Below are 13,425 nucleotides of genomic sequence, written 5' to 3'. Positions count from 1 at the left end.
AGAAGTGGGTGAGAGAGGGATCTAGTAATGACTTTGAGTTTGAAACGAATATTTTTTGTGTTCGTGGATAGCTCACACGGTAGAGCCACGCTCTCACCTGCCAGGCGGAGTTGTCGTACCAATAAGGTCGCAGGTTCAAACCCCACCACCGCCGCGAAAAAATTTTTATTCTCTATTGTCTTCTGGCACTTTTCTATTCACTTCATATCTTGTTGTTACCAACATAAGTGCCTGCTCCACTCACTTTTCTGAATTAAAAATTCACCCCATACACCGGAGCATACTCAATGTCTCAATCGTTTCTATGTTATATGTTTGTGTTGAGAATATTGGCTATTAAGCTTAACTGCTGGTCAAAATTATTCGCGATGGTGGTGTACGAACGAATCGGCGGTCTCAAGAAGTGGGTGAGAGAGGGATCTAGTAATGACTTTGAGTTTGAAACGAATATTTTTTGTGTTCGTGGATAGCTCACACGGTAGAGCCACGCTCTCACCTGCCAGGCGGAGTTGTCGTACCAATAAGGTCGCAGGTTCAAACCCACCACCGCCGCGAAAAAATTTTTATTCTCTATTGTCTTCTGGCACTTTTCTATTCACTTCATATCTTGTTGTTACCAACATAAGTGCCTGCTCCACTCACTTTTCTGTGGCAATGCATCACTTCGTGACACTAAAGGTACTCCGTGGCAGTTAAAAGTACACATGCGTAGTTGATAAACTGACACGGTCCTTGGCAATTGACGATTTGACAATTGTCAAGGTCCTTGGCAATTGACGCTACCATCTCTTATTGTGAAGAGAAGATAATGTTTTTTGTTTTTGTTTTTAAGGGTTTTACGGCGCTTGCAACACATTTAGGTTATATCAGCGCCAGTAAAAAGGAAGAAAATGGGATAGTAAAAAGTTCTAGAATTACAATTAAAGCAGCCAAGAGAAAGTAAGACACAGGGGAACTGGGAACAAATAGGGATCTGATGTAGATTCCAAGAGCACACGATCAAAGTACTTAGTTTGAGATCACCCAAAAGTCTCATCCAGACACAAGCACAGGTGCCCACTAAGAGGAATACACTCAAATGTTTACAAATCATATATAATATGTAAACAAAACATAATACATTGCATAACAGAGAGATGATTTACAAGGAAAAAAATATCATCTCCCAAAACTAACTTTACATTTGACCATTTCCCTCTCCGCCAGGATATTCGGTCAGGGCCAGGACAAAACCAAGTAATCTCATTCCAAGACAAAGACAGAAAGCAAGTTGAAAAACAGATATAGGGGGATAAAAGACAAAGTAAGTAACTCCCTGCCCACTATGAGAGGCCAGGAACCCCACCCAGCTGGTCATGTCGTGCAGAGAAGCAAGATTAAGATGCTATACCAAGGACGAGGACAGGGCTAGAGCCTGTATCTCTTCTTGTCCAGGTAAAAGACAAAACCAAGCAATCTCATTCAAAGACAAAGACGAAAAGCAAGTCGAAAAACAGATAAATGGGTATAGAAGTTAAAATGATTTCCCTGCCCACAATCGGAGGTCGGGAAACCCCCCCCCCCCCCCCCAGGCATTTGCATTCCGGTAAATATCTCATCATTTGCGGTTAATGGTTGTGTAGTCGTAAAAACGTATTATGGATTAGAGGAATTCAGGGCAATGGTATTACTGATGGGGGCAATGTTTGACATTATATTATTAGGAGGATAAAAGCAGCAAACATAAAATTAATCAAAGAGAAATATGCTAAATATTTACTGGATGATGGTGGTGTAATAGCAGTAGTAGTAGTAGTAGTAGTAGTAGTAGTAGTAGTAGTAGTAGTAGTAGTAGTAGTAGTAGTAGTAGTAGTAGTAGGAGTAGTAAGAGTAGTAGAGTAGTAGTAGTAGTAGTAGTAGTAAGTTAGTAGTAGTAGTAGTAGTAGTAGTAGTAGTAGTAGTAGTAGTAGTAGTAGTAGTTAGTAGTAGTAGTAGTAGTAGTAGTAGTAGTAGTAAAGTAGTAGTAGTAGTAGTAGTAGTAGATAGTATAGTAGTAGTAGTAGTTAGTAGTAGTAGTAGTAGTAGTAGTAGTAGTAGTAGTAGTAGTAGTAGTAGTAGTAGTATAGTAGTAGTAGTAGTAGTAGTAAGTAGTAGTAGTAGTTAGTAGTAAGTAGTAAGTAGTAGTAGTAGTAGTAGTAGTAGTAGTAGTAGTTTGTTTTTGTTTTTAAGGGTTTTACGGCGCTTGCAACACATTTAGGTTATATCAGCGCCAGTAAAAAGGAAGAAAATGGCATAGTAAAAAGTTCTAGAATTACAAAGAAAGAACCCAAGAAAAAGTTAGATATAGGGGAATTGGGAACAAATAGGGATCGGATGTAGATTCCAAGAGCACACTATCAAAGTACTTAGATTGAGACCACCTATAAGTATCATCAAGCACAAAATCCAACAAAGAGGAATACACTCAAATGCTTACATTATAAATTCAAAATAACAAATATAATAATATAAAACAGAGAGATGATTTACAAGGAAAAAAATATCATCTCCCAAAACAATAACTATGCATTTGACTGTTTCCCTCCCAGCTAGGACTCCGGCCAGGGCCAGGACAAAACCAAGTAATCTCATTTCAAGACAAAGACAGAAAGCATGTTGGAAAACAGATATAAGGGGATAGAAGACACAGTATGTACCCCCCTGCCCACTATGGGAGGTCAGGAACCCCACCCAGTAGTAGTAGTAGTAGTAGTAGTAGTAGTAGTAGTAGTAGTAGTAGTAGTAGTAGTAGTAGTAGTAGTAGTAGTAGTAGTAGTAGTAGTAGTAGTAGTAGTAGTAGTATTAGTAGTAGTAGTAGTAGTAGTTGTAGTAGTAGTTTCGGTAATGGTTATCCTTGCGGTTGGAGGAATGCTGCTTCCATTTATAGTAGTAGTAGGCAACGGCGTGTTTTCTTTTGTGAATGTGCTTTTGTAATGTGTGTTAAGGATGTTTGTTTGTTGTTTTTAAGGGTTTTACGGCGCTTGCAACACATTAAGGTCATATCAGCGCCAGTAAAAAGGAAGAAAATGGGATAATAAAAAAAAAATCTAGATTACAATTAAAGCACACAGGAAAAGTAAGACAAAGGGGAATTGTACAAATAGGGAACAGATGTAGATTCCAAGAGCATACCATCAATGTACTTAGTTTGAGATCACCTAAAAGTCTCATCCAGACACAAGCACAGGATCCTATTAAGAGGAATATACTCAAATGCTTACATTATACATTAAAAAAACAAAACAAATATAACAATACATAACAGAGAGATGATTTACAAGGAAAAATAAAATATCATCTCCCAAAACCAACACTATGCATTTGACTGTTTCCATCTCAGCCAAGGACTCAAGGCCAGGACAATACCAAATAATCCCTTTCCAAGACAAAGACAGAAAGCAACTTGGAAAACAGATATAGGGGACAGAAGACACAGCGTGACCTCCTGCTTACCATGGGAGGTCAAAGACTCCACCCAGTGTGTGTTGTTTACGACTGCCGCACTGTCACATCGTAAACATTGTTAAGAAATTTTACGTTGTGAACATTAATAATAAATATTACGTTCTGACGATGTAAGGATGGCACTTAGTAGCTGATAAAAACTGTTTATGGTGATAAAATGTAAAATAAAATGTATTCATTGCATTAAAATTTAACAAGTCCCAATTTACTAAAAAATCTAATTTTTAAAATTATTATAAACAATTTACTAAAAAATCTAATTTTTAAAATTATTATAAATTGCACCAGGAGAATTCTACAGACAGTCACACACAAGTTGTTATAAAATTTCAGCGATGAAACGAAGGATAAACACATAAAAAAATCACAATAATGTCCAGAGCACATGACACATGTCAGCCAGTAAGTTGTGTTAAAGTAGATTTTCATTTAAGAGATTTAGACCATCTGAACAGGATGTTTGCTGAGCTGCTAATGTAGTTTCAGGGCACAGCTTTTACAAAATGCTGTAAAAAAATTTAAAAAATTACACAGCTTAAAAGAAAATCTTCCATTTTGAAATATTCTATCAGTGTTTCAAATTGAAAATCAGAAGGAACAAGAAATCTTGCAACAGAAAGGCAGGAATGGACAGATTTGGTTTGTGGTATATCTATGTCCACTCTGAGATGAAGAACACAAATAATATAATAGTAGAGAGCAGTGGGGGCTACCTGAAGCCCACGATCATGAAAATACTAACGAAAAGGTGAAAATGGAAAGGATTCAGATGGGAATTGTACTATTCCCATCTGAAGCCGTTACATTTTCACCTTTTTGTTAGTAAATATGATAGTAACAACAATAACAACAACAATTGTTTTTGTTTTTAGGGGTTTTATGGCGCTTGCAACACATTTAGGTTATATCAGTGCCAGTAAAAAGGAAGAAAATGGGATAGTAAAAAGTTACAGAATTACAATTAAAGCACCCAAGAAAAAGTAAGACAAAGGGGAACTGAGAACAAATAGGGATCAGATGTAGATTCCAAGAGCATACTACCAATGTACTTAGTTTGAAATCACATACAAGTCTCATCCAGACACAAGCACAAAATCCAACAAAGAGGAACACACTCAAATGCTTACATTACATATTCAAAATAAAAATAATAATACATAACAGAGAGATGATTTACAAGGAAAAAAATATCATCTCCCAAAACAATAACTATGCATTTGACTGTTTCCCTCCCAGCTAGGACTCCGGTCAGCGCCAGGGCAAAACCAAGTAATCTCATTCCGAGACAAAGACAGAAAGCATGTTGGAAAACAGATATAAGGGGATAGAAGACACAGTATGTACTTCCCTGCCCGCTATGGGAGGTCAGGAACCCCACCCAGTAACAACAACAAAATCAACTACAATAACAACAATAAATTATAGACGTCAAGGACACATTACATCTTTAAATAGTAAATTTGTCTGAATATATGTGAATCATTAACAATGGCCGTTAACAACAGCAAGTCAAATATAATAAAATAACAATTTTTAAAAATTGAGCTTTATATAGGGCAATATCCACTAAAAGTGCTCAAAGCACTTTACAAGGGGTCCCTGGTCAACAGCAACATTTTACATGTAGGACAAGACATGCCGCCTGTAAAGCGATATTACAATTTTTCGGACAAAGACAACGCTGTTAACGGCCAGGTACTCATTTTACACCTGAGTACAGTGAGAGAATGTGAGTAAAGAGCCTTATCCAAGGACTCAACTAGGCTCGAACCCAGGACCTTCCGATCCGAAAGCGAGTGTCATACCAATAGGCCACATAGCCGCATAGATTTTGTTCACCGTATGTTCATAAAATTGAATACAATAGTTGAGCGAGTCACAATATGATATATGTATGTCTGTTATCACATAAAAACATTTGAGTAATACTGAGATAAACAACAACAAAAAGTAAATATGTTTAGATATAATATGGGTGAATAGATGTCTGATTAATAAAAAAATTACAGCGGAAAAGATAGTAAATATTCTAAATATCAACACAGGTAATGATTAAACATAATAAGAGACCCTTAAAATCTACCACTATAATCAGAATTCTGACTCACCGGTATTGGTAAACAATTGATTCACCAACCTTCTTCAGTCCTGTAAAATAATATTCTAAAGTAAAATTAGCCGAAATCTTGTTTGTTTTTAAAGGTTTTACGGTGCTCGCAACACATTTAGGTCAAATCAACGCCAGTAAAAAAGAAAAAAATGGGATTGTAAAAAGTTCTAGAATTACAATTACAGCACCCTAGAAAAAGTAAGACAAAGGGGAACTGGTTCAAATAGGGAACAGGTGTAGATTCCAAAAGCACACTATCACTGTACTTAGTTTGAGATCACCTAAATGTCTCATCCTGGCTCAAGCACAGGTCCCCACTAAGAAGAACACACTCAAATGTTCGCAAATCTTATATAACTAAAAATAATACAGGGCATAAAAGAGAGATGATTTACAAGACAAAAAATTAATCTCCTAAAACTCTTAACTATAGATTTGACTGTTTCCCTCCCAGCCAGGGTATCCAACCAGGGCCGGGACAAAACCAAGTAATCTCATTCCAAGACAAAGACAGAAAGCATGTTGGAAAATAGATATATGGAGTTAGAGGACAGAGTAAGTGCCTCCCTGCCCACTATGGGAGGTCAGGAACCCCACCCAGTAGCTGAACTTTTACTCTACTCAATTTGTACTATTTTAGAGTGGCAACTTGCTGTCCATCCTTAATCTTCACAAAGCATCATCAATATGCAAACTTGAGTCAAAGAATATCTGTGCTATTTACAAGAGCTTGTTGTTGATTCTACCCGTGTTTGACCTCAATACATGACCACTCTTTCATTTTCAGAACTGTAGATATTTGGAACTCTCTCCACGCCTGTTCAAGAACAGCAAGAAATGTCAACGCTTTTAAGAACTATGTTGATAAGGAATAAGGTCACCTTAAGTTTGAATTCAATGAGAACTTTCTGTCTATTTCATAATTAATATCCTGTACTTTATATCTTACTTAATGCATATCAGTTTTTTTTTATCACTGTGACAGGGCAGCAAAGGCCACACTATTGGCCTAATTTAGGTCTTATTAGGTATTGTATTGTCTTGTTATATTGTAATGAATGAAACTGCAGTTGTATGAAGTCAAAGTACAGGAAAACGACTTTTGTTTACATTTTTACTGTCGATTTTTGATTGGCGAATTTACCAGTGACATTTCCTTTGAAATTTTAATTTCGTTTGCCTTAATTTGACAATGCCAGAAGATTTTGCCAATCTCTCTTCTGACCTACATGCCATTGAGACTTGTGTAAAAAGCAGATTTGAGTTTAAAAAGACGATGACTATTCTGTTTTCCGGCATTTACATGTCTGATGATAGTTGGCAGTTAATATTCTTCTTGTACGCTAATGCACTGACACTAATATGGTGCACTTCGTATAAATCCACAATACAATATAAAAAATACACAATATGTCAAAATATTATGACAAGTCTCCACACACTGATTTAAATTTTATTGCTCGAGGTCCGAAAAAGTAAAAACAAAGAAGTTTAATAATAGCTTCAATTTAATTCACAAGGATAAAAGAAGTGGATATTTCGGGTTTCCCCTTTGTTGACAAATATATGATATCAAGACATAAAATACTTAGAACGAATGTGGAAGAGGATGGTTACAAACATCAACCATTACCATCTCAATATCTGCTTTGTTGATAAAGGGGAAACCTCAAACGTCTACACCATTTGTCAATTAAATAGAAGTGTTCATTCAATTTATTCATTATTTTCACTTTTCACTTCAATCTGCATACTACATAGTCAAATACTATGTAGCTATGTTAATCAGTCGTATATAAACAACAATTATATCTTTACAGTTTTGATGTATTGGTATAACATACTTAAATACAATATTGCTGACTACTCATAATTAATACTGAGTAGGTTTATATACTTTTGTCAATAAAACAAAAATTACCGAATAATTGTATGTAATTACTTAAAGACGTCTTGTTCAAAAATCACAAAAGCCATTATTTATATCACAGTCTGGTAAAGCTAAAACTGTTTACGTACAACACATGATTCATATTTTGAATCGATCCATAAAAATAACAGGAAAATAAAAGATTATAGTATCTGATTATATAGTTAAGTAAATAATGATGAAATATTTTCACCAAACATGAAATCAAAGCAAAGAACATTATATGGTAAAAGTAATTTTTATGATGCAATGATGAAACAAAAAAAAAAACAAAATCAAATCAATAGTCCACTATGTTGTAGGTTTTTTTTCTAACACTGCACATTGATATTAACTGGTGTTATTTCATAAAGTTGGTCACCATCAATATTTTTGGAGATTTCAAAACATCAATACCCATTCTCTCTTTGTTTAAATAGCGGGTAAGGTAATTATGCTGTCTTAGACAAAAGTCAAGATAGATGATATAATATACTAGTTGCACATTTGAGCATAATTTTCGCTCTTGAACTCTCTCTTATGTCGCAGAAGGTAAGAGTGCGGCAATCATAAGAAAGGAAAGACTTAAGCATCACAGCTTATCTTGACTTAAAGAGATTTTATGATCTGCAGTTTTGCGTATAAAAAGACAAACGTTCAACATCTCCTTGTATAAATCTACTGTTTAATCCATCCTTGTTTTGGTTTAGATGACTCCATTTGAATCAGTAATGTTACACAGATAGATGGTCCACATCCAATCCAACACTCTGTTGAACTTTCTCCACGGTGTAAGGTGCAACTGATTGATGAAAAAATGAGAATGGAATGATACCAGATAATTATATTCTATTTAGAGATTGAATATTTAGATAAAATATTACATAAATCACATCCATCCAAAACACTATCCCCCCCCCCCCCTTCCCCCCCCCCCACACACACACACAAAAACACTACAGTCACTACTGCAAAATGTTTTTAATTAAATTACTTGTTTGCAAACCTAATTTCTTTATGGATGAAAAATACTTATTACTTATTTTGAAATAACACGGTATTGAACTGGTCACGGCGTCTAATCTGCACTATAAATCTGACCGTTTAGTTTCCCGCTGTTCCGAGCGCCGACGTAACCTCACCCGACAGGTAACCGGGGTCAACAGCGGTCAGCCGATATCAATTCCCAGAACGTAGATTTGACGTGCATTGGGTGATACCAATGGATGATTTCCGTACCAATTAACCTCACGATCTTCGTGACGATGCAATTCCAACAAATGCAAAGAATTCTCGCAGACCTCCTCTTTCCATCGGTCCAATTTTTATTTCAATATCTCCAGTACTTATTCCACAAGCCGTGATTCAAATTCGCCTATTTTTCTATAACATTTAAATAAAATTACTTGTAATTACCTCAGGATTCTAAAAAAAACGTTGCTATAAACTTCAAATTTTTTTTGGTGTGATTCACAAGGCACAAGTTTTACTACGAAATGAGGTAAGTTTCATTTACTCTTCAGTTTTCATTATTTTGTAATGATTATTTTTCCGCGGTAGGTCAGGTAATAATGATATTACCTCTTTAGCCTTGTTCTTGAAACGTAATATTTCGCTGCGGTTTTATTGTTAATTATATTTTTATTTTTATTTTTTTCAATGATGAGTTAATTTGATTTTTAAATTGCATAATTTGAATTATCTTGCTAATGTTTAATTTTAAATGACATTGTGTGTTGGGCCTCAACTTAGCTCAACTGCTTGTTAGAATTTTCCTGACCCCCCCCCCCCCCCCTTTCTTTCACCAAATTGGGTGAAGTATTTGGTTTTTCTTTTTCCAAATTTTATGTACGCTGTTATGTATGCATGGATATGAGAAGTAATACAGAGTGTTTTAAAACTCATTTTATTCATTAATTCACTATATCATTGCTTACATCGCTCAGTCAATTTTGAATTTTCTCTTACAGCATGGACCACACAATTGCAAGTCATAACCAAGCAGTGAATTCATTATGTAGGACATGTGGTATGATTTGTTTAACACAGAAATAGAAACGTGCCCGCAAGAAACCATTTAAATGTTCAAATTATTCTAATGACATTCTTTTAGTCTATGGGACTGACACGGCATTGGACAAGCAAGGAGCACACTCATAATTTATGTGTAAAAAGTACACATTATAAAGCACATTGAACACACGACTCATTAGCTTCTTTGTATTTTCTCATTGCCAAGACACTAATAATAAATAAATCAACCTTGAAACGGTTGCACTTGCATGTTTGATATCGACAGAGTAGAATATAACAACAAACTCCAAAACGCAGGAGAGACTTTCAAATCTCATGCACGAGCCACTCACCCTCAGGGATGGTCTTATTGCCTCTGAATTGGACAGAATACCGCAGTACACAACAGGCTTACCACAGCAGATCATTCATTGACAACCACTGCCACAAATACTAACAAGAAAAAGTCTACACTTACAATTATCCAACAAACAAAGAACTGCACCCACGACCCACTCATCATTGACGACGCATGCAGTATTGGATTAATTTTCGACAATATAAACAAGGCCTATAGTCATGTGCACAACTTTATTTCACACACAAAATCGATCAAAGCAGACACGATCCAATATATTCAAAGTGCAATAAAACATTACACGGATACATACAGAAAATATTTTCCAAACAAAATAATCCCAAAACAACACCTCCTTGAGTACCAGTGCATACCACACATCACTCAATATAAGTTTGGACTTAGACTTCTTGGAGAACAAGGCACAGAGACCTGTCACCAAACAACAGCAAAATTGGAAAAAAGAACATCCGGCATTATCAATGATATGAATAAAATGCGATTTGTCATCAACGCAATGCAGTTAAAGACCAGCCCCAAACTACACTGACGAGTTTGAATGCTCGTAGCGGATATATTTTTGTTGAGGAAAAATACGTTTTTTGTGAGGAGAAGTATTTACATCTTGTCTTTATAATACATAAAATTCAGACAAATCCATAGCAACTTTTTTTTCTCTCTAATTTTTGAAATGTTGCACCCGCTATAGTTTTTGTGTAATTTGTTACCGTTCATTGATAACTTATATTGAGAAATCTAGTAATACTATGAAAAAAATAAAAAACACACAGTAAAAGTAGAAAATATAAACTTTTATACCAAGTAGTGATATTTCAACTCATTCAATATGGGTGTCTAACAGACAATAAAACAAAACATTGTTAAATTGAGTGAAACGGCAATCTCCGTTAGGTAAATTCCTCTCGGTGATTGACCGCTCACCGTGACCGGGTCAGCAGGTGTCAGGAACGGGATTCCGTCTCAACTAAACTGTTGTCGTTGTGTACGCTGTGTGGTAGGTCACTTTTGGTGATGGTGAAAACTTTAGGATTGGAAATAGAGTGGTTTGCATCTCTTTCGAAAGGTTCATGCTCTGATATTTATCATTTTATTTTTCTCAAGCTGACATTCTGATTTTAAATTTCTATCTAGATCTCTGTTTCTCTCTCTCTCTCTCTCTCTCTCTCTCTCTCTCTCTCTCTCTCTCTCTCTCTCTCTCTCTTTCTCTCTCTCTTTTTCTAGCTATCTGTCTATCTACCTATATCTCCCCTCTCCCCCCCCCCTCTCTCTCTGTGTCTCTCCTTAACACACATACACAAACACATATGCAATAAACACTATCTACTTCAGCTATCTCCATTTCCTCTTACCAGTGTCCATAAAGTCTTCTGCCCCAAACAAGTCCTTACGTGCAGACAGAACAGCTGCCTTATTGGCCAATAAAGCTCCCACAGACATGCATAATGGTGGTTCACCTACAGCTGGGAACAGAAAAAATAATTTTAAGACAAAGTTCTTTAGAGTCATTGCTCTGTGTTCATAATAAAATAATAAGCCTTTAAATTTACTAAACATCTTCACGTTTTAATAAATTAAATTGAATAATTGCCAAGGAATTTTTAAATTGGAGTTTTAAAAAGTTGACTGATTTTTCTCTTATTTCAAATTTATTTACTAATTTCAAGTTAATTTTTATCTGCGGATATTTCCATATTTCTATTTGAGATATAAATTCCCAAAATGGGTATCTGAAAATAGTGTTATCTGGTTCTTTAACCGATTTGTGTCTTACACCAGTACTTGCTTTGCATTGAATGCTTTTATTTATCTTGTGTCTCTCAATGAGTACAAACATGCTTACAGTAAGATTAACAAGGTTATAACCATCAAAGATGACTCAATTTGAAGTACCCTCTGTCTTTGTTTCACAAGAAATCCTTCAGAGTGACTGCGCCTAGATTGTGGAATTCCCTTTCATATAATACCAAAAACTGAAAATTTAAATACCTTTAAAAAAGAATTGAAAACCGAATTATTTAGAAGAGCTTATTTTGACAATTAATATGCTTTATGTTTTAATTTAGGGTTGATGGTATAGAAATGTGTATGTAAAGAGTTTGTGTATGTGGATGCAAAGAAGTTTATGTATGTGGCTTTGAGTTTACGGGTGTATGTGTGTAGGCATGTTTGTGAGTATGCCAGTTTATAGCAAATGGCAAATTTGCGGCCGAAAATTTCACCCTTGACCACAAAAAGCTGCAAATTTTTATTTGGCCGCAAAAAGCTGCAATTTTCGCCGTTTTTAGGCTAAATTGACGATTTTTTGTTTAAAAAACCCCCCAGGCAAGGTTTTTATCAATGAAATATTTTAAATATTCATATGATTTTGGGTTTTTTTATATAGTAAAAGGTTAATATTTATATTATAAGATAATAATTTAAAATGTACTTGAAATTCATATCCTATTATGCTGCAAACACTTTTGTTTCCTATAACATGAGTTCTCTGAATGATTATCTACCTGTTAAGTAAGTAATAAATTATTATTTATTATGATTGTCTATAACTACTACAGAAAATAGAATTATCTAGCTTCAAGAATCTACAATCGAGACAATTAATGCTAACTAACTGAGGAAATTCCTATTTTTATTTTATTGCATTCAAAAATTTTACTTTTCAAAGTTTAATTCTTTTCTTAAGAAATTTATCACATTTATCATTTATTTAAACAAAATGTGTTCTATTAAAATATTTTTCATGAAATGAAATTTCATTTTTAGGCACAATTTGCATTTCGTTTTCATGATATGATTATGATTTTTCATTATTTTTTCCATGTTTTTCATTCAAAAACCCATTAGGCCTATATTGGAATATAAAGCAATAAATAATAATAATGCTCAAAATTGGATAGTAAGTAGAGAATACAAATTTAATGTGCCCCCATTGGAAAATGGAGTTTGTTTCTCTTTCCTTGTGAATAGTTATTTTTTTCCTCTACTTAATTAGTTTTTCAAATTTTGAATTTTTTATGAGATTGTTCACTTTGATTTCCCAAATTTTAAGAAGCTAAATAGTTAATAAAATATTTTGATTGCTTCCTTCTTTTTTACTTACTTACTTACTGTGGCTATTATTATTATTACAATATTATTTCAAACCATTCAAAATGTAAATAAATTCATGTTGACATGTTGGGGCATCAATATTCTACAAAATGCCCTATTTGTGTCAATTTTTTACCGTACATGTTGTTTTAATTGTTTGATTTTTGTAAAACTAGCAGCAAATTTTTGGCAAATTTTGCTATTTTGATGGCAAATGTTACCATTTTTTATGGCAAATTTTGGTGTTTGAAATGGCAAAAAGCCGTGGGGACAGATTAATGGGAGCTATGTAAGTATATTATATTATTATTATTATTATTATTGCGAATTGCAGTTAGAAGTTTACTCCATCCCTTTCATGTCTGACCTATCTACTTACAAATCATTCTGAATGAATTAAAAAAACAAATTGCACTTGCCCACACCACATCATCCTAAGAT

At 34.6% G+C, this 13,425-nt stretch overlaps 2 protein-coding genes and 1 long non-coding RNA gene across 3 annotated transcripts in view; 2 read left to right on the top strand and 1 right to left on the bottom strand.

The window, feature by feature from the left end:
• Positions 1-13,425, top strand: part of LOC144973468 (core histone macro-H2A.1-like) — a 592,749-nt gene that overhangs the window by 108,383 nt on the left and 470,941 nt on the right. The gene's annotated exons all lie outside the window — the stretch shown is intronic.
• On the bottom strand, positions 3,606-11,356 carry LOC144973471 (uncharacterized). Its single transcript, XR_013645551.1, has 2 exons — positions 11,244-11,356; positions 3,606-8,304 (listed from the first exon to the last, which is right to left on the bottom strand). It is a non-coding gene; the product is annotated as an uncharacterized LOC144973471 (long non-coding RNA).
• LOC144973998 (uncharacterized) overlaps positions 11,727-13,425 on the top strand; it is a 7,486-nt gene continuing 5,787 nt past the window's right edge. The window contains exon 1 of the mRNA XM_078916887.1: positions 11,727-11,735. Coding sequence (XP_078773013.1) covers positions 11,727-11,735 — 9 coding nt within the window. The remainder of the gene's footprint in view (positions 11,736-13,425) is intronic.

The sequence above is a fragment of the Berghia stephanieae genome, chromosome 5 (genome assembly GCF_034508935.2).
Source record: "Berghia stephanieae isolate SIO BIC M18660-M18661 chromosome 5, UCSD_Bste_1.3, whole genome shotgun sequence".
NCBI classification, from domain to species: Eukaryota; Metazoa; Mollusca; class Gastropoda; order Nudibranchia; family Aeolidiidae; genus Berghia; species Berghia stephanieae.
The sequence above is the reverse complement of the archived record's forward strand: the minus strand, read 5'-3'. Positions and strand labels throughout refer to the sequence as shown.